The sequence below is a fragment of the Labrus mixtus genome, chromosome 6 (genome assembly GCF_963584025.1).
Source record: "Labrus mixtus chromosome 6, fLabMix1.1, whole genome shotgun sequence".
In the NCBI taxonomy this organism is placed as follows: domain Eukaryota; kingdom Metazoa; phylum Chordata; class Actinopteri; order Labriformes; family Labridae; genus Labrus; species Labrus mixtus.
In genome coordinates, this window is record NC_083617.1 from 13,788,785 (window position 1) to 13,808,555 (window position 19,771).

The following is a 19,771-nucleotide window of genomic DNA, read 5'->3' on the forward strand; positions in this document are numbered from 1 at the left end:
TTAGTGTTTTGACACCCCACCTCTTGAAGCCTAGGCCACCTGGGTAATTTTTGAGTATCTTTACTTTTACTTCAGTGTGTAAAGGGCAAGATTTCGTCTGATTTTCCCAGCCTGCACTGCAAGATGAAATGTTAATCTCCAACCATTCCAATCCGACTGTAGTTTCCCGCATTCCTCAGGTGGCCCTGGTGTGTGTGTGTGTGTGTGTGTGTGTGTGTGTGTGTGTGTGTGTGTGTGTGTGTGTGTGTGTGTGTGTGTGTGTGTGTGTGTGTGTGTGTGTGTGTGTGTGTGTGTGTGTGTGTGTGTGTGTGTGTGTGTGTGTGTGTGTGTGTGTGTGTGTGTGTGTGTGAGAGAGAGAGAGAGAGAGAGAGAGAGAAAGAAACAGCAGCGCGTGTACTCTGACCCTCTAAGACCAGTTAAATTACTGCTGGCTCTGTAAGTCACTCGGTCTTTTTTTAAGAAGAGCTGAGCCAGCACGGCGGGTTGTTGAGGTTTTCCATATCCAGAAATCTAAATAAAATGAGTTATAGAAAAAGCACCGGTAGTTTGGAGCTGGGGGAATGCACCAGGAACCCGGGCTTTCAGGATGCGGGAAGCGGTGAGTCTACAGGGAACAACACGAACGCATTTCTGTGATACTAGAAAGATTTTGACAAATTCGGCTTTTCCGGGCCAATAACTCATCAGCTGTTACAAAACCGACACTTCTTTCAATCACAGTAAGATAGACTGCGAGCAACAACCTGATTTTCCTCTAAACGAGCCGTCCTCCGAGCGTGACAGTTTTAAAATCGGCCTGTGTTTGTGGCTGGAATGTGCAGGGACCGTCTGCAAATTGCAACACCGAAAAAAAATATTAAGTGAAACATTTAAAGTGATTTAATTGACACTACAAACATCCAGGATGAAGTAATTGAATGTTTTTGTAGCACCCTTTTTCCAGTGTTTGCAGACTGTGCCTGTGAACAGACCTGAGCATAGAGGCCAATGTAAAAAGCTTCAGCTTGTGTAGCTTATCTTCCAACCACTCAAAGTGTTTACAGTGCAGGTCATACCTATTCATTTACACATCAGTAGCCTATGAACTAATCCATTCATACATATGACCATGAAGCAGCAGGAGCAACTTGGAGTTAGGTGTCTTGCCCGGCAGGAGGAGTTGGGGATCGAACCCCTGACCTTCTCTACCACTGACCACAGCTGCCCAATGTTGGCCAGCGTTGTCACGCTCGGAGGACGGCTTGTTTTGAGGAAAATCAGGTTGTAGCTTGCAGTCTACCTTACTTTGATTGAGATGTCGGTTTGGCGAAAAAGCATTGTTCAGCTCGTGAGTTATTGACCTGAAAAAGCTGATTCTGTGAATATCATTCTAACTTTAGTCACAAACACCGTCCCCGGAGAGAAACGGGTGTCCACTGCGGTCAAGCTGGATCCGGAACAGGAGGAGTACACGCAGATCAAACCGTACGCTGGAATGCCAAAAGAGGTACTGCTGCTATACTCCTCTCAGGCCCGTTACCGAGTACCCCGGGAGATCCTGTTCTGGCTGATGGTGGCCTGCACACTGGCGCTCGTGGCGCTTACAGTCACGGTGATAGCGCTGTCGCCAGGATGTCTGAGCTGGTGGCAGGCCTCCCCGGTGTACCAGGTGTACCCACGTTCCTTCAAAGACTCTGACGGAGATGGAGTCGGTGACCTCAAAGGTACGATGTGGTTTGACCTCATATTTGATAAAGACATTTTTTTTTTTTTCCCACATCTTAATATATTTGAAACTAATAAAATATTTCGCTTCATATCTTGAAAGATAATACCTTCAACTATGCCTGGAAGTTCGTAATTTGTAAGATAAACTGTGAGATGTTTATTCCAAAGTCTTCAGTGACTAACAATCAATCCCTGCTACGTTTCTACCATGACATATAACGCCATGCTACAGTATCTTTATACCGTCTGACCGGTCTCGGGGATAAGTCCTGCAGGGTCTTTATGTGTGCTGTTTCGGGTCCTGCAGGTGTTCTCGAGCAGCTGGACCACTTCCAGTACCTTAACATCAAGTCAGTCTGGATCAGTCCGTTCTACCGCTCTCCTATGAAGGACTTCGGCTATGATGTGGAGGATTTCCGCGCCATTGACCCACTTTTCGGAACCATGAAGGACTTTGAAGATCTGCTTGCTGAAATGCACAACAAAGGTGTGAATTGCAGTACAGATTTTTTTTACGATTCGTGGTGGGAGCCATGTTTTTATTTAACTTGATGTCTTTTACTCCTCTGACTCTCTCTGTTCTGCCAGGTTTGAAGCTGATCATGGATTTTATTCCTAATCACACCAGTGACCGTCACCGCTGGTTCAACCTGAGCCGGACCAGAGATCCTCACTACAGCGATTACTACGTCTGGGCCGACTGTAATACATCTGCACCACCAAATAACTGGGTTGGTGTTTGAACTGGTATTCTCTACCTTTCATCGCAGAGGTAGTTTCTCATTGTCTAAACTTCTCCTTGGTTTCCATCATCTTTTTCTCTCAGGTGAGTATTTTTGGGAACTCATCATGGACTTACGATGAAGTCCGAGGACAATGCTACTTGCACCAATTCCTCAAGGAGCAACCAGACCTAAACTTCAGGAACCCAGATGTTCGCAGAGAGATGATAGTAAGGTTACATGACCACAAACACGATTCATTTGCATTATCCACACTCTGTTTATTATCAGATCCCAAATTATCTCGGGCGAAACCCTACACACAGTACAAAGTACAACTAATAAGTCTCTTCAATTACGACAGTACTATAACAATTCTTCTTTTACCAAGGATATTATTCACTTCTGGCTGGAGAAGGGGGTCGATGGCTTTCGGATGGATGCAGTGAAACACATCCTGGAGGCTGCACATTTTAGGGACGAACCTCAGGTGGACCCAAAAAAACCTCCAGTGAGTGTTACCCCTGCAGTACATATGTCAAGACATCCCACTCTCACTTTGTATTTTGTGCTTTGTGCACATTGACTTGACGTGGCAGCCACAAATGGGAAGGTCTGCCTGATCTGTTTGAAATGGATCGGCAATAAATGGCTGAGCATGTATGACAAACGCATTCCAAGTCATGTGAGGCAAAGCTTCAAGCTCAGTCAGTGATATCATCAGTGCCTGAAAAATTCTTTTCATTTGTAGTAACCATTTTGTATAAATCGACCTCAGGAACATTAGTTAATCCAAAGAAAATGAGGAGACAACTATTTGGTAGTTTTTCAGCCATTTCAAGCAAAATGTCTTGAACTTGGGTATTTGTTGACTTCTTTTGGTCATTATTATATTTTATTGACTGGTTGGATTTTGGACAAAAGAAGAAACAGTTGGAGGGGTACAGTTCAGGGGGAGGGAGACAGTCACCACCACTTAGTGACACTGCTAAAAGACCCCCAACCTGTTTGGTTCTGTGGTTTTGAATCAACATCAATAGTGTTTTTTTTTTTTTTTTTTAAATCAAATATTCAAGACTATCTTTCTGATTGAGTGATTAGTTTGAATAATTAGAACAATTTCATATAATTGTCTCATCTGTTAGAAAGGTTTCATTTTACATTCTGTTTCCGTTTGCTCTGGTTGCACAAGACCCAAACAACATTTGTTAGAGCTCCAATGAGCTTTCTTCACATCTCTTCTTTCTCTGAGCTCAGCAGATCAAAGTTCAGATATGTTAAGAGTCTCTGATTGTTACACAAAGATTATCAGCAGCTGAGAGGGAGAGATTGCAAAGCACACATGTCATTTATCCCTCGGCTCTAACATCAAGTTCATCAAGCGCCTTTCTCATGAAAATGAAATCTCTAGGGTTATAAAGATGTTTGAACATAATAAGAGTCACTGTCAGGCATCACACGTTGACTTTCATGTGTTTATGAACAACTCTGCTGTAGCCTGTGAAATGATGCAGCCAATCACGAGTGAGCAGCTATCTGTGTATCTGTGTTATCATTATTGCTTTAGTGGATTAGTGCGGGTTATAGAACAATGAAAAGAACAGATTTACTAGAAGTTGGCTGAGTGGTTTACTCATGTGGCGGCATGTCAGCTCTGTGGTTAATGTTTCAGCCTTAGTAAATTCATTCATGGCTTTGTGAAGCCTTTGTATTTTATCTGTGTTTAAGTTACTCCCTCACAAAAACAAATACACTAAGGATTTAAGGAGTATCATGTCAATGTCCAGTGACACAGCATGTTTCATTTAACTTGCCTTGCACTGTACTTTGTGGTCCCATAAGGGCCCTTTCACATTAATTTGCCTAGAGATATTATTTTAAAAGACTAACTTTTCTACATGTCCCCTTTTTTGTATTGGGTCAAATTGGTACCAACGCTATTAAAGGGGACATATTATGAAAAATTCACTTTAACATATATTTGTGTAGCCTGAGTGTCTACCGACCCACAAAAAAATTGAAATAAACCCGCCCAGTCCTTTGTTTGTGGTCTGCATAAGTCTTACAACACAGAGAAAAGGGCTCCGTTTCAAATTGCTCAACTTGTGATGTCACACGTTGGATTCTGGTAAAAAAAAAAATCCCTTCCCCTGATATCTCCACCCATGGACTCCACCCGCAGCCTAGAACAACATTTTTATTCTTGCTTCAGAGGAGTGATGTGAAACTCAGAGGGGGCTCATTTCACACACACACACACACACACACACACACACACACACACACACACACACACACACACACACACTGTTCATAGCTGGTTTATACAGGGTCACAAACCTCCTCTAATGCTTGATTCATGTTATATTTTGACCAAAGCACAGCACAGATGTTTCATTTAGACCACAGGGGGACTGTTTGAAAAGGTGGAAAACGGGTTTAATCCTCTTTAATGTTACAATAACCCTAGAAGAACACTTTGAATCATTCTTTAACATTCTTTTCACAAAACAGCATTGATTTATTATTATTACTTGTCCTCCACTTTCATTGTATCCGGATTGCACACATTTCCTCACTACAGGGCCGTTGACTTAACCCGGTGCTTTGGCCTGACAAAGAAACGCATTAACATCCAAGCTCCCTTAAACCCCAACTTGCAGAGAAGAAAACAGTTGCACTTTTTTTTAATCCAATTTAATGAATGATCTCCGGTAGGAAGCTTTATTTTGAGGGAGCAAATGCAAGCCTGCTTTTGACAACTCACTTTAGAACATTCATGAAATACTGGCTCCATGACATAATTTGTATACTCCTTACAATCCAGGAGTTAGTCACTACAGAGTGGGACCTCTACCATGACTACACCACCAGTCAGCTCGGCCTGCATGACCTGCTGAGGGAGTGGAGGGCTGATATGGACACCTACAGCCGGGAGCCTGGCAGATACAGGTTTGACCAAGTCTTGTTTTGTATTACATAGAATTGTGATTTAAACTTGTTTGACTCGCTGGATACAAATTAAAATGAAATTGTTTTTCTTTAATTAAACGCTTATTGGCTTACACGAGTTTGATGTAATTTGGCTGAATGGAAGCTGATAGAGAATCATTTTCACACACGAGTCTAGGATGTTGACAATTTATGGCTCAGGATCAGTTTCCATTTTTTCATACACAACTTATTTTTTTAAACTCCGCTCCAGGTTCATGGTGTCTGAATCATACGATTATCACGAGGTGGACAAGACCATGATGTACTACGGCACCCCACAGGTGAAAGAAAGTGACTTCCCATTTAACTTTTACCTGCTGGACCTGCCTCAGAACACCAGCGGCCTGTGGGCTCAACATCTGGTCCACCTGTGGATGAGCAACATGCCCAAGGGAAAATGGCCCAACTGGGTGGTGAGTGACCACAGTCAAAGAAGTTTTTTAAGCGACTTTTTCTCAAGACTCATGTATGTTGATTATCCCTGATCACATCTTTCCCATTAGACGTGGAAATCATACCACCAAATTAGGGCTCTATTTTGTGTTATTAATCAAAAGACTCTGTACTGCTTGGTCAGTCTTAATATCTTGTGTGATGAGACATTGTTTCTCCATTATTCTTTTCAGTTGTCCTTTACAACCACTGGGAGTATTATGTATCAGATGCTCTGCTTTACGACCAAACATCATTAACTCTCATTACTTTGAATTATGAATCTTAATATTTGGAGATTGTGGTATTTCACAAAAATACCAAAACTAGCGTTGACCCGTTATATCATCTAAATTAAAGCAGTAACATCAATGTCTGATAAAGTAGATAAAGAAGCTATTTTTTTTTTAAATTGCAATTTATTAAGTGCAAGGATTCACCTTTTGATGCAGACATCTGCACCAAACAGACAAATAAGTAAATATTTAGGCTTGACCTTTCTTCTGGGATAGCTTACGTTCACATCATTGTTTCTTTTTCATAGAGAAGTGTTTGATGTATTAACTTCACTGACCTCTCCATGAAAGAGCATGACAGTTTGTAGCAAGATATTCCAAACAGCTCAATGATTGTTTCATTCAGATGTACTCCTCTATGATACCCAGAAGCTCAACTTCATACACCTCAGCAAGCCACTCATTTTTATCAATCTTTTCTATCCCTGACTTTTTCCTGATCCATTTCACGTTGCCCTCTTGTATGCGACTTATTTCACTCATGCCTCCACATGCCTTCATATTTTTCTCACCTCCACTGTTATCAGGTTGGGAACCACGACAGGCCTCGAATTGCCTCTAGTGCTGGTCAGAACTATATCCGTGTCATCAACATGCTGCTGCTGACCCTTCCAGGCACACCCACCACATACTACGGCGAGGAGATCGGCATGGAGAACATTAATGTCACCGACAGTCAGATACAGGACCCTGCTGGAAAATACAATTCAGTCAGTACCGAAGCAAACGTTCAAGTACTCACTATAAAACCATTTCAAAGTGGAGCAGAAGTTTGAGAAATCAAGACAGAAATCAAGCTCAAATCTTGTACTCTCAGTTTCAAATGTAACTGTTTAAGTACACTTTTTTTTTATCCTTTAAATTTCTCAACCTCTTGTCCTGGATTTGGCTGCAAACACCAGGTAGAGTAGGTACATTAACAGTGACTTATTTAACAGTACATCATTTGTAAGGCAAAAAGAGTGACAAAAACAAATCATGTTGAACATGTCTTTATATCACAATATGCAGCCAACAAGGCAACAGTGTTAAATACCTGTCATTTGACAAAAACAAACAATGAACCATCATAAAGGTAGAACTTATTGAAGGTTTTTTGTATTTTAAACCTGACATAGAGTACCTAAATTTGTCTGTATTCATTAGTAGCCAAACTGCTCATTGTCCGAAGAAGCAAAAGTGACATCATTATTCCTGTCCTTTCACTGCAGAGTCTGAGTCGCGACCCTCAGCGGTCTCCGATGCAGTGGAGTAATGACACAAACGCAGGCTTTAACAACAAAGCCAACGTCACCTGGTTACCTGTGCATCCTGACTACAGAACTGTCAATGTGGAGGTACGGTGCAGAACTCTTCTTTCAGAATCATCTGGCCACTTCAACATCTTTCCAGAGCTTGCTCAGTCTTATTCTATTGATTATGTTTTCCTTTCCCAATCGTTCTCCTCTAGGTTCAGAAGAAAGATGAAGGCTCTGTTCTGGCTCAGTACCGTTTCCTGAACACACTGCGTCAGTCAGAGCTCCCACTTCACCGCGGTTGGTTCTGCTACGTCCACACTGATGCCAATGTCTTCTCTTACATCAGAGAGCTGGACGGGCTTGATCAAGCTTTCCTTATTGTGCTTAACTTCGGGAAAGAATCAGTGACCACAGATCTCTCCTCTGTTCATGAGCTGCCAGACCAGCTGGAGGTGCTGATGAGCACTAACAAAGCAAATAATGGCAAGGTGTTGCGAAAGTCTCATGTCCCGACGGAAGCAGGGGTCGGTCTGGTGATTAAGTACTCCACTCACACTCGGTTCAATCCCAACCACTCTGGACAGTGCTACATCTCAGAGAAGGCCTGCTATATGAGGGTCATTGATATACTTTATAAATGCTAAAATGAGTGAACAATGACAATAAGAGTTACAGTTTTAAGTAATTAAGGGTCTTCTTTGGTGTCTCCTCTGTAAGGGATTTATATCTCATTAAAGACCATTGCATACAATGACAGTGATTGTTGTCTTCTTTTCCACTCATACTGGGCATCATCTAGTAATCCTCCTATAACCTTGCTATCTCCTTCTCTTGCTTGGAAGTCGAGGTGGCTCCAGTCTCAGCTCTGTGTATAGAAATGCTAGCTTGAGTGCCTCCTGTGTTGGAGAGAAAACACAGAGGGCGTATTAGTCAGTCTGCACCTTTCAACTCAGCCAACAAAAAGCATGTGATTGTTCTTAATATGTGTAGAAAGGTTTGGGTTGTATTAAAAATACTAAACTGATATCAACATTATACCTACAGTATTAGTGCTGTTTGAAGTGATTAAGAACAGGTCGGATTTAGCAGCTGATGGTTATGTCAACAGCAAATTAAAGACATTTTCTTGGGTGGAAATTCCAATCGCCTTGCTGTATTTCAGCGTCTCCAACTTAGAAAATCAGATGAAACCTGCGTTATACCTGACTAGAAAACTCTTAATTAAATTAATATTTATCATTTAGGGGTTGATAACTGTCAATAGGGAAAAATACTTATTGACAGAAATCAATCAAACTGAGCTAATTCAGTTTTATCCACATCATATATTTGTGGGTTTATTTGAAAGCAAACATTCAATTATTTGGCTTTAAACATAAAACCAATTAAAATCCCTTGTAGCACAGTGAATCACCTCCTCCAGCATTAGTTCAAAGTCTTCTGGTCCGACGTGGTTTGACCCATGTTGAATATTCAGACCTACATTTGGCACTGGTTCAAATTCTAAAAGAAAGATGAAGACAGACACAAAGGTCAGAGACAGATTTCTCTTATCCCTTCCTTACGCCCAGCGGCCCCAGTTCTTCCCATTTATTGTGACTGAGTCTTAACTCTCCTTTTATTCATTTGTTCTCCCATCTGATATTACTCTTCTTCTCAAACCCCTATATTTTATCCATCACACCCCCCCCAACCCCCCGTCTCTGTGGTGTGGGCTGTTTCACACGTGCGGTCTTGACCTTGACAGCTCCCAGTCTGTGGCGTCTAATCTCTTACGCTGATACACTATCTTTTTACCATGCTAATGGGCCTGCCCTGCCGCCTGCATGCGTCTATGCCATCATTACTTCATCAAAGACTCCTGAGTACAGAGAGAGACAGATTAGGGAGACACATACACACATACACAGACACTTAAGCTTCTTGGTGCATGTGTGCTTGAACAACAGGGAAAGAGAGCGATAATGTGTACTGAGAGAGAGGAAGAGAGAGAGAGAGCAAAGAGAGAGAGAGAGAGGGAGGTGTAAAGAGGAGTAGCACCAATGCAGTGAAGACAGATTATAAGTGAGAGGGAGAAAGAGAAAGTCTAAGGGGAAACAAGAGCAATTAGCTGACGCTGACGCACACACACACACACGCACGCGCACGCACGCGCACGCACGCGCACACACACACACACACACACACACACACACACACACACACACACACACACGGTGACCTAGGCCATGACTTGGTCATGAACTTATAATACTATTACCAAACTCCCCAGACAAACAGAATTGAGTTTGTTACTGCTCTCTCTTCAGACATGCACACTGACACTACTACTGGGAGCTGACCATGAACTATTTCAACCTTGATGATATGAATATTACACCTCAAACAATGTTGAACAAGTTGAAAGCCCATGCTGGAATGCACACACGATGGCATCAAGTGATGAACTAGTAGAGGTAGCATGAGTGGGAGTGTATGTGCAGATGTACCTGACTTTGGCTCCTTGGAAAAATGTGTTTTAATGACATTTCTTATCCGCCTGGTGTATTTGAGAACACCCGCCAGAGGAACCCTGGCATCAGCACTGTAGGCCGTCAGCAGAACGGATGGGTAGCACTAGCTCACACAATGAGAAATACACAAACACACAGACAGTAAGTCCTCAGTACTTTCTCATTTTTATACTTAGCAAAAGTTCTTAAAGCATTCCTCATCACATAAAAAGGCAAACATTCAAAGAACTTGGAATACAGAAAAGAGGCAATTTTAGTGAACGCAGTAAAATATGAGAAAAACAACATTTTCCTTCAGTTATATTTTCAAAGTCTTCATTGAACATACCTGAGGAGTAATGTTGTGAAGGGGACAGTAGGAGGAGATGGTGAGTCTGTGCTTTGGGTTTCCAACTGGGTCCCCCCATTCTTCTCGATCCTCCAGAGTCAGAGGCAAGCTGGGATCTTCCATAGTTCCCAACACATCCAGGAAAGGAGCCTTGACACATACAGAAAACAAATATGGCACTATTGGTTGTTTGTTTGTGTGGGTTTAAAGTGTAATAAAGAGGCTCTGTGGTGTAATGACTACAGAGCCTGACTTGTAGTTTAAGGTTACACATTTGCAAAAAGCAGCTCTGTTAAAGTTCTCTTAAGGAACACACAGGACTCAAAAACCTACAGGACGCAAGACAATACATACACACACACACATCTCAAAAAATGTGCTGTCTTACCTGCAATGTGACAGCCCGCATCATTTGTGGGTGTCTGTTGCACAGCGCTCCCACTGGCACAGCCCCAGCACTGCAGGCTGTGAGGGCAGTGAGGGAGGGAGAGGACACTCCTAAAGAGAAAAGGTGATGGAGACAGGCTTCAAGGTCCTCCACTGCTCTCGGCTTACCCTCGACACAAGCTTGTCTGTGCCAGGAAAGACCCCGCTCTCCTCCACCTCTGGAAGATGTATTAGCATACAAAACACACAGATTATTTCAACACAAACAACAGTTTGAACTCAGGAGTTAATGATCCGTAATAGACCCCTCCATCAGCATAATCACCAAATAACCTGCTGAGCCACAAGGGTGAATTTTAAGGCTGCTGTGGAGGTGATATGTTACCTGACATGGCAGAAGGCCAGAGCCCATCCTTGCTCTAGCAGCAGGCGTTTCTCTGGGCAGAACTCCATGTTGAGATCTCTGCCATAAGCTCCATATACATGGACCAGTAATGGAGCCTTTCTCGAAGCCTGCACATGTGCTGAATACATCAGTGTCACTGGCACTGAGGTACCATCCTGCAGAGAAGACGACAGGAGAATGATAGATGTTACATGTAAAAAAAAAAAGATGTATGTATGAGGATATGTGTGTGATATGTGCTTGATTATTACTATTAACACGAGAACTATTAATGTCTTTATTAGACAATAGTGTAGCCTTAAAACACAATACTTTCTTGAATACTGATTGAGTTTCAGTTTGTGTGCATGAGTCTCATATGTTCTCACCTGGCTGCGGGCCTCTAAGCGTGTGGTGGTGTAATTATCTTGGTTCTCTGGGGAGGACCCATTCTCAGTGCCAGATAACAGTAACCCATCCTCCACGTGTAGACCGTAGGGCACAGGGGGGCAGACTGGTGATGAAATCAAGAACTCTAACACACCACGTGGGTCTGCTATGCTTGGTTTCTTTGTTGTGATGGCACAGGCCCAAGAGGGGAGCTTGGTAGTGTTGAAATAGAAAGTTTGAAGACACATTTCTGTAAGTAAGATCTGTATTGTTGTCCATGAGAAATATGTAGTGGCAAATTAAAACATATCTCTGGAATTCTAATGATGTATGTCAAGAAATATAAAGAGACATAATACTTTTAGCAAAAACAGGAAGAGATGCAAAGACATAAAGGTTTTCCGTCACACTGACCTCTACAGTGTATGCTTCGTTGGGATGGTTTAAAGGGACAGCAGTCAGGACAAATTCATCGGCTGATGTTCTTACAGCTAACACACAGTGGTCTCCCACTACATCCATGTCTTTGATAACAGTTCCCGGTTCAGGGACGAACAAAGGCACCCAGGAGTCCACGGAGGGTTGAGATAGAGGAGCCTGCATCACCTAATGAGAACGAAGAAGAATAAATCTCCTCGGTAGAGAAAACAATAGATGTCTTCAAAAAATAAAAAATGTAATATTTATTTTATCTGCAGGGTTTTCTTATTCCAAAAGAGACAATCTTGGTGATACCAAAACAGAAACAAGTTGCTGACAGTTACTTGTTTGATAGGACAAATTAAAAGATACCAAAATAGACAAAACTATTTGAATGATTTGAAATGTTGCACGTCTTACAATATGTCAAGAGTATATGTGTAATAATAGTAGTAGTAGTATTGTGTCTGGAATGTACAAAGTTATGTGTATACATGTGTCATACAGTGTATAAAAAGCCCCATTTTAATCAGTATTATTCACAATGTTTAGAGACAGCAATGTTGCAACATGTTGGCAGTATTCATTTTTTAGTAAAAACTCTACCTGATATTCCTGTCCACGGCCTGTATTAGCCAGTATAATCAGCCGCCTGCTCCAGTGCTCCACGTGGTACAGGAGGTTGAGCTGGCGTGACTGAACCAGAAACGGCTCTAAATGTGTTGTATTTGTATCAATTAGCAGCACCTCTGAGCTGGTCCTGCTGTTGCAGTTGATGCTCAAAACCTCACGGTCTCTGGAAAGGGCAACCTCCACAAACACACTGTGGAGATGTTGGTTAATTAAGAGATGCTTTGGCGGCAGTGACAGCCTACATATCACACTGTTACACTCACTCAGGATACGTTTCTTCATACACAGATGTTATCCTGCTTCCACTAGAGGTCAGGTCCAGACGAAACACTCGGCTGCAGCGTAGACCCTCAAGAATTGTGTAAAATAGGACCTGGTCTGTTGCCCATTCTTCACCCACGCAGATAAGGACACAAAATAAAAATCCTGTTAGCTTAGCCAGTGCACTATTAGTGCTTAAATATGTTTTATAAGCGTCCACACTATGTACAACATACCAAAGGTAAAGACTTTGTCCAATGTTAACAAAACATGCGGGGGATCCAGAGGAGAAGAATTACTCCTTTCAAGACTCACAACTACACACCTGTTTTTTTAAAAAGACAATCATTCTTTTATTAAATCAGTAACAAATACAGTTTAAAACTCAACTTTTTAAGAAAAATACCTGCTGCACAAAAGATTATTTTTGTGTTTTAATTTTGTTCTATGGGTTTCACCTGATCCATTCTCTGTCATTTGCTTTAAGTGTGGCAGCAAGATGCTTTTCCTGTGGGGACAGACGTATTCTCTGGACGGTCCACTGAACCCACTTCTTCCTCTTTTCATTACCCGGACTCGTCTTTTCCTCCTGTACAGAGACATGTCCTAGATTCAGCACCTGCTCTGGCTTACCTACATTCAGAGAGAGAAAATAAAGTGATTGTCAAAGTGGGAAGGCTACTAATGTATCTCCTGTATGTATGTACCTTATGGATCAAATCAAAGGGGTTGATGCAGATGTGAGAACAGAGTCATATAAGGAACTCATACTGCAGGTTAACATCTGGGTTTTCTCCTGTCCTGAATTAAAACGTTTTTGTTTTATTCAGTTCACTTGAAAGCAATAACATCTGAGGTACCTGTTCTCAACTTTCTAAATTGTTAACATCATGTCATATTTAGGTGCATACTTCTTCTGTTGTCCATCCTGTAGATGCCATCACCTTCAATGAAATACACGTGGCTATGTCCGCAGACCTGTTTCAAGACAAATTAAAGTTACCAGAAACATTTTTGGGGGGATTTTCACAAACACCTTCAGCTGGCCCACTGGAATTTACATTTTCAAAACAACTGATTCAAAACAGAAATGGACCCCATATGTTCCTCAGGAGTCAATGTTGGTTTCCTTAATATATGCCATATCCAAAGCAGAGAAGCCTTACCACTGAGTCGACAGGTGTGTTTGAAAACCTGCGGTATGCTGCCTTCAGTCTCCTTTTAAAATACTGTTGCAGGTCCTTGTACCTCTCCAGTCCAGCGCAGGGATTATCAACTGAGTTTGAAGCTTCCTGAAATTACATTCACTTTATAAACCATGGAAAGAATTCTTTAACTTTTGTAAGGCTCACTGAGGAACACACTGAACCTACACAAGAGGAGTTAGTAAAACATTCAATACACTAGTATAAAGCTTTTAAGTCACTATGTTTTTTTCCTCTATCATGTATTAAACACATTTACATCAGACGATTATTTTATAATAAAAAATGATGTTGCTCATAAATGAAATGTTTAGCAGATATAGTTCAATTTGGGAATAATATGCATGAAGCCTGGACATGTTATTGTTGAAAACCATGGTCTTTTCCACTTTCAAATTCACAACATCGAGTATTACATTCTAATCCGTTTTGGGTAAAACTTACAGATTCAAGGGATTGGCTAAATTGTTTATTTTGACGTATTTTATAATAGAAAATATGATGACTGACAATAGGATGTTTTAAAAATGACTGAAATACTTAATTTGAGTCTTTTGGATATACAGTAAATCAGAATAGTGCCTGTCCAGCTCAATCGTCGTGCATGTGTGATTTGGTGGTCTTTCACATGAGCAAGGGAACAGGTGTCACGACAGCCAGCCACATCCATCAGTGTTGAATTTGAAATTGAACGACCTTACGTCATCGAGGAGATGGGATAACAGTCTGTCATTAAGTCAAGCCTAAGGTGAGTAACACATATCAATATTGATGTTAACTGAACGCCCTTACCGACGTGTAACAGCATTGTAGTGGCACGGAAAGCCATGTCATCCGTTTGGAAATTGGGAGCTCGCAAAACCGTAACCCAGACTTTGAAAGAAGACGAGGAGACAAACTCAGCAGACACGATATGACAGACATTGCGAAGATTCAAGAGATAAGTTAGCCTGTAGGTTTTATGTTTTTAAGTCAACATCTCTACCAGCAACGTAGACCGTAACCATGTTGTATAAAACAAAAATACATTATATTTCAGCCAAGAATATTACTGTTAAATTGCTAAAACAACCATGCTGAACGGTTGTACATTTAGGACCATTGCACGTGTAATGATTTCCTAAACAAAGCCGGCTGTTGATGACGTAGTTACCACTGCCAGACCAAAATAATCAAACCCCGAAAAGCGCTGCTGCCTACTGTAATTGTAAACCGAGCGTGATTGTTTCGTTAATCTACTGTCATGCCTTGAATTCCAAAAGTGTACGGAAGTACCATACATCTATTGTGGATGTAAGAAGTCGAGCCCAAATTCGTGATGGTTTCTGCCTTGTTTTTGTGAAATGTAAAAGCTTTGTTTTTGTATTACAAAATTGGTACCGCTAACTGTGACATTCTACTTTCAGTTATCTATAAAAAAAGATTGATTTACGTCCACAGCTTCAAAGATAAAATGGAGAGGGACTACTCCGCTCCTCCAGAGGAGACCGAGCCGGCTTTGCCTTCGAGGGATAAAATTAATGAAGACACCTGCGCAGGTAATTCCCACACCTCCCGGACTGGGACCTGTGGTGCTACAGACGTCGCAAAGGCAAGATGGACTCTCCTGAGACAGGTAATGCCAGCCTCATTGAGGGCACAAACCTCCATAGATATAATTGGCAAACATATGATCATAATGTGTTTCTGGACATGGAATTGTGGTTTTCTCTTGTTTATGATTACTGCTCGTCTTAACTCTGTATAATAATAAAAGTGATGAGAACATATTTTAGAATCCAGTCCCTATCTCCTTGTAATGTTTCCATAACTTTGTCTACGAAAAAATGTTGACTAATCCCTGAACTGAAGCTGTACTGTGATGTTTATATAGTAGTTACTTGTACTCAAAGCCAATTCATATTGTTGAGCATTTTAACTATTTAAGTTGTCATTAAAAACACTCGTATTTACTTTGAAATAACATAACCCTGCAACATTAAATCTTCAGCTTATGTATTTCTATCAACAAGTATTTGTTTTACATGTAAGTAAGCACTGCCATCTGCACAGTAATCTTTTCAACAGTTGGGATCTTTCTCTCTGTTCTGGTCACAGAATCTGTCTGGCTGTGCACAAGCACCATGCACACACCAGAGTAGCAGCTGTTAAAGCAGGGCTTTGACTTTTTCCCATAGATGGGCATTACACAGACGTTACACTCTGCTGACAACATTTCTTGCCGCCCTTATTGCAGTCCTTATATTTTCCTTCTTGGGCATAAAGGAAGGAAGGAAGAAAGAAAGATAGATAGATAGATAGATGTATATGTTTTTTTTTTGTTTTTTTTTAAATAGACATACAGTAACATTTGTGCTGTAACATTTAACCTTGCACAAGTCTCAGATGCACTGCTCTTAGTGTTTGCAGCAAAGTTTTAATTTAAAACACCTGTCCACAGGAGGCTTTTGGAAGTTACATGTAGAAATCAGTAAAAAAAATACCTTAACATACAGAACAGTGACGAATACAGCGAAGTTATAAATGCAAAACAGATAAAATGCAAATACATAAAGAAGCCTATATTCATAGACTACATGTGAGCTTACATGTGGGAACAATGTTATTTCTCCTTCAGTCATGATTTCCTTTATTTAAAAAAGATTCATCTCAGGGTGTAGACCATTCCACAACTGTTGCTCCTATAATATAGGCTATATAATATATATAATAAGGCTGATTGTCCAAATGAGGTTTTATGCTTTGGAATGCAACAGTTTCTGTTCTACTGAAACCTGTGTGTTGATCCTGACGTCTTGTTAGAAATTCATCAAACAGAAAAGGGGCTAGATCATGCAAACATTTCAAAAATAATTTGACATTCCAGTAGCCAATGAAGCTTTCAAAGCGAAACATATTATGTTTCTCTAATACACAACAATGGTGCCGTCTTATAGTATTTTTGTGCATGATTAGTATTGTCTGGTTATAAGATATTATCGGTTTTAAAGTTGTTTGTGAGGCTTGGGTCCAAGAAGTAATGTAGTACAATTATGGGTGATAGGATCATATCATGCATGTAGAGATGGGCTGTGCTAAATGAAATATACTTTTGGATGATTCTGAAGCAGTTGAAATCGGATTTAACTTTTTTGCATGTGGAATTCACTTGTTTTTCGTATCGCAGGTGTGAGTCCAGAAGGATTCCTAAATACTTGACATCTTCGACCACATTGATGGTCTCATTATTTATTTTAAAAAAATGTTTCTATGTCACATTTTGTATGCATAGAAAAAGATACGTTTAAAGATTACTATATCGTCAACATACATTTGGTTGCAAACTGCAGGAAAGATCTCAGGTCGGCCGTTGATAAATATTAATAAATAGCAGTGGACCTAGTGCTGACCTTTGGGGTATCCCAATGCTGTTGGTGGGGAAGGTGGACTTTTGCCCATTGCACATTGACACATTGCACCCTTCCACTAGGTTTGAGTCAAACCACTGTGAAGACATTTGTTATTTTTTTAAAGTCTAGAAGACTGCTCCCAAAACATGACCCCCATCTGAAAAGCATGATATTTTTTCAAATCACAACCCAACGGTTGTTGATGAAGTAAGTGGTTTGTCTCAAGATTTGTGTCTGACTCTCTAGATTTGTGACAAATGATAGCTGTTTTCATCCATCCAGCCAGCCATCTATCTATCTATCTATCTATCTATCTATCTATCTATCTATCTATCTATCTATCTATCTATCCAGTCAATCATTGGTTTAAGTAAAAGTAGTATGGCAGTAGTTTAGTTATTCCGTCTTCTTGTTGCATTAAGTTAAAACCCAAAACCGGCCCCATAAGGATGTTGAAAATGTAGAATTTGTGAAAACTGTATTTCCCCCAATTGTATATCATAGTCTTACTGGATGACTTTTTGTCTTTTGGACTGAAACCTAAAACTACTAATGAAGAAAACAAGCCTGATTAATTCTACAAAGAGTTTTCAGCCAGTGAGATGGTTTACTGTTTAAAGAGGACATATTAGAGCCCTTTTCTACCTTTTAAAACATCTCTGCTGTGATTTGGTCAAAATATAACATGAATCAAGCACCAGAGGAGGTTTGGTGTGTGAGTTTTCCTAGAAGACATCACTCCTCTGTAGTGAGAATAAAAATGGCAGACCTGTACAATAGTTTTGTTCTAGGTTGGGGGTGGAGTCCATGGGTGGAGATATCAGGGGAGGGGAGGGGAGGAGATTTTTTTTGTACGAGAATCTTGTGATGTCACAAGTTGAGCAAATTTGAAACTGAGCCCTTTTCTCTGTTTTGTAAGACTTATGCAGACCACAAACAAAGGACTGGATGGGTTTATTTTACATTTTGTGGGTCGGAGGTCACTCAGGTTACACAAATATATGTTCAAAAACACTGTAAAAGTGGATTTTTCACAATATGCCCCCTTTAAGGGATGTGCTAATTTTTTGAAACTGATGTTTATTAATTCCCCTTTACTTCCTCTCCCATCATTCACAGGTGCTGCGACAGAAGCAGATGGAGAGTCCAGAAGTCAAACAGGTGTCTGTTCGCAGATTCGCATCGTTTGATCTTTTCAGCAGGAAAACACTTTCTACACAAGATCCTAGTGATATCTCAGATGACCAGTGGGTGGAGTACAGAAGTGTCCACTTTCCTGAGTACAGTGCCCTTCTCAGGTACATACAAATGAACAAACGCACATAAGGCTCTAGTCTCATATAGCCACAGACATAAGCAGTAATGGGACAACATATCAATATGGCAATATACTGCAGTTTTGACTTGTGTGATACCATTATCCAATAGCTGGTTTAAATTGATACAGTGCCCTAAACAGATTTACCTGGCAATTTGACTCACCTTGTCCACCACTTCGTGACTTCTCACGGTGGTGCTTGTGACATGCATGAGAGTAACATGTATGCCAGTTAATTCACAGAAGACAAAGTTGACAGTTGGATAATATCGGCCAGCAGTGAAAAGAAGTTAAGAGATGAAGCGTAATACCAAATTATAGTGAATCATTAATCATTAATCCAAAGCCTAACTGTTCCTCTCTAAAACTCTTTAGGGTCAACTTTTGAGACTTGTTAAGACATGACTCATCGAATCTGTGTTTCCTTTTTGATACTTTTTTTTATTTCCATTCAAGATTTTAAACTTGTTTCGCTGCCTGTAAAAAGGAAACAGTATAGTACTTATACATCCTTCCTTAAAGTATACTGTACATCATTTTGTGTCTTCTAGGGATTACCTGGGGCCTCTTAGAGTTAATGAAGTGCTCAACAGTTTTGACAACACCGGTAATGTCTGTAAGTACAACCTTTATTGTTCTACTTGAAAACATTGTATTTATGAGATGTTTGTTTGTGTACAGTATATGTGTGTCTGTACAAGCGATTATGTTCTGTTTGGTTAAAAGTTAGTTTCACCTGTACAACTCCCTGGCTTTTATCCTTACACACACAATCGCACACTCACTAACGCACCAACTTTAGGTTAGCCTCATGCTGTGTGCTGTTAGCGTTTGATTGACGGTTTGATGGAGGTGCTTTGATTCCATCTCTCAGAATGTTTTTTTTTTTTTTCTCCTTTGTGGCTTCTGCAGTGGTTTATCATGTACTCATTCCTCCCAACTACCTTCATATGTCCTCTAGAAGCAAAGTGGGCTGCAGTCTTCTTATTGCTTCAGTCGACAGTGATGAGTGGTTTGGGAGAAAGGAGAGAGCATGTCTCAAGCAGGGATGTGCACATGCTCTATGATATGAACAAGAACGGCATCACGTGAAGCTCAAGCGCCTTGACTTAACCTTCATACTCAGAAGTTTCTTAAAGGATTTAAGTTTGAC

At 40.7% G+C, this 19,771-nt stretch overlaps 3 protein-coding genes across 6 annotated transcripts in view; 2 read left to right on the top strand and 1 right to left on the bottom strand.

Moving 5' to 3' along the window:
* Positions 1-275: 275 nt before the first annotated feature.
* slc3a1 (solute carrier family 3 member 1) lies at positions 276-8,143 on the top strand. Of its 2 annotated transcripts, none has more exons than XM_061040106.1 (11): positions 276-598; positions 1,380-1,703; positions 2,015-2,194; positions 2,296-2,438; positions 2,534-2,659; positions 2,821-2,940; positions 5,257-5,381; positions 5,635-5,836; positions 6,679-6,861; positions 7,363-7,488; positions 7,602-8,143. In XM_061040106.1, the coding sequence occupies exons 1-11, from the start codon at positions 520-522 to the stop codon at positions 8,031-8,033; spliced, it is 2,040 nt and encodes a 679-aa protein (XP_060896089.1). In that variant the 5' UTR covers positions 276-519; the 3' UTR covers positions 8,034-8,143. The 2 variants fall into 2 exon arrangements, with proteins under 2 accessions (XP_060896089.1, XP_060896090.1); XM_061040107.1 differs by lacking the exon at positions 276-598 and adding an exon at positions 1,149-1,260.
* prepl (prolyl endopeptidase like) lies at positions 7,835-15,037 on the bottom strand. Its single transcript, XM_061040105.1, has 15 exons — positions 14,704-15,037; positions 13,873-13,998; positions 13,618-13,684; positions 13,165-13,339; positions 12,943-13,031; positions 12,709-12,835; positions 12,419-12,635; positions 11,807-11,998; positions 11,392-11,604; positions 11,003-11,178; positions 10,619-10,835; positions 10,231-10,380; positions 9,879-10,005; positions 8,804-8,892; positions 7,835-8,285 (listed from the first exon to the last, which is right to left on the bottom strand). Exons 1-15 carry the CDS (start codon positions 14,833-14,835, stop codon positions 8,208-8,210), a joined length of 2,175 nt encoding a protein of 724 aa, XP_060896088.1. The 5' UTR covers positions 14,836-15,037; the 3' UTR covers positions 7,835-8,207.
* A 118-nt stretch (positions 15,038-15,155) lies between these two features.
* Positions 15,156-19,771, top strand: part of camkmt (calmodulin-lysine N-methyltransferase) — a 106,433-nt gene continuing 101,817 nt past the window's right edge. Inside the window, exons 1-4 of one of the 3 annotated variants that reach the window (XM_061040115.1) lie at positions 15,156-15,256; positions 15,352-15,526; positions 18,420-18,598; positions 19,170-19,234. In XM_061040115.1, the coding sequence (XP_060896098.1) occupies positions 15,365-15,526; positions 18,420-18,598; positions 19,170-19,234 (406 nt within the window). In that variant the 5' untranslated portion in view covers positions 15,156-15,256; positions 15,352-15,364. The remainder of the gene's footprint in view (positions 15,257-15,351; positions 15,527-18,419; positions 18,599-19,169; positions 19,235-19,771) is intronic. The other 2 variants (XM_061040114.1, XM_061040113.1) reach the window with 2 other exon arrangements.

What these genes read in the sequence shown, in the direction of transcription:
- slc3a1 (XM_061040106.1), top strand. Translation starts at nt 520, where the DNA reads ATGAGTTATAGAAAAAGCACCGGTAGTTTGGAGCTGGGGGAATGCACC. An exon ending in CTTTCAGGATGCGGGAAGCG is followed by an intron (nt 599 to 1,379) that starts GTGAGTCTACAG and finishes TTCTAACTTTAG; the next exon opens with TCACAAACACCGTCCCCGGA. An exon ending in ACAGAACTGTCAATGTGGAG is followed by an intron (nt 7,489 to 7,601) that starts GTACGGTGCAGA and finishes GTTCTCCTCTAG; the next exon opens with GTTCAGAAGAAAGATGAAGG.
- prepl (XM_061040105.1), bottom strand. Translation starts at nt 14,835, where the DNA reads ATGTCTGTCATATCGTGTCTGCTGAGTTTGTCTCCTCGTCTTCTTTCA. An exon ending in AATGACAGAGAATGGATCAG is followed by an intron (nt 13,032 to 13,164) that starts GTGAAACCCATA and finishes TTAAAAAAACAG; the next exon opens with GTGTGTAGTTGTGAGTCTTG. An exon ending in TTCACAACATTACTCCTCAG is followed by an intron (nt 10,006 to 10,230) that starts GTATGTTCAATG and finishes TGTGTGAGCTAG; the next exon opens with TGCTACCCATCCGTTCTGCT.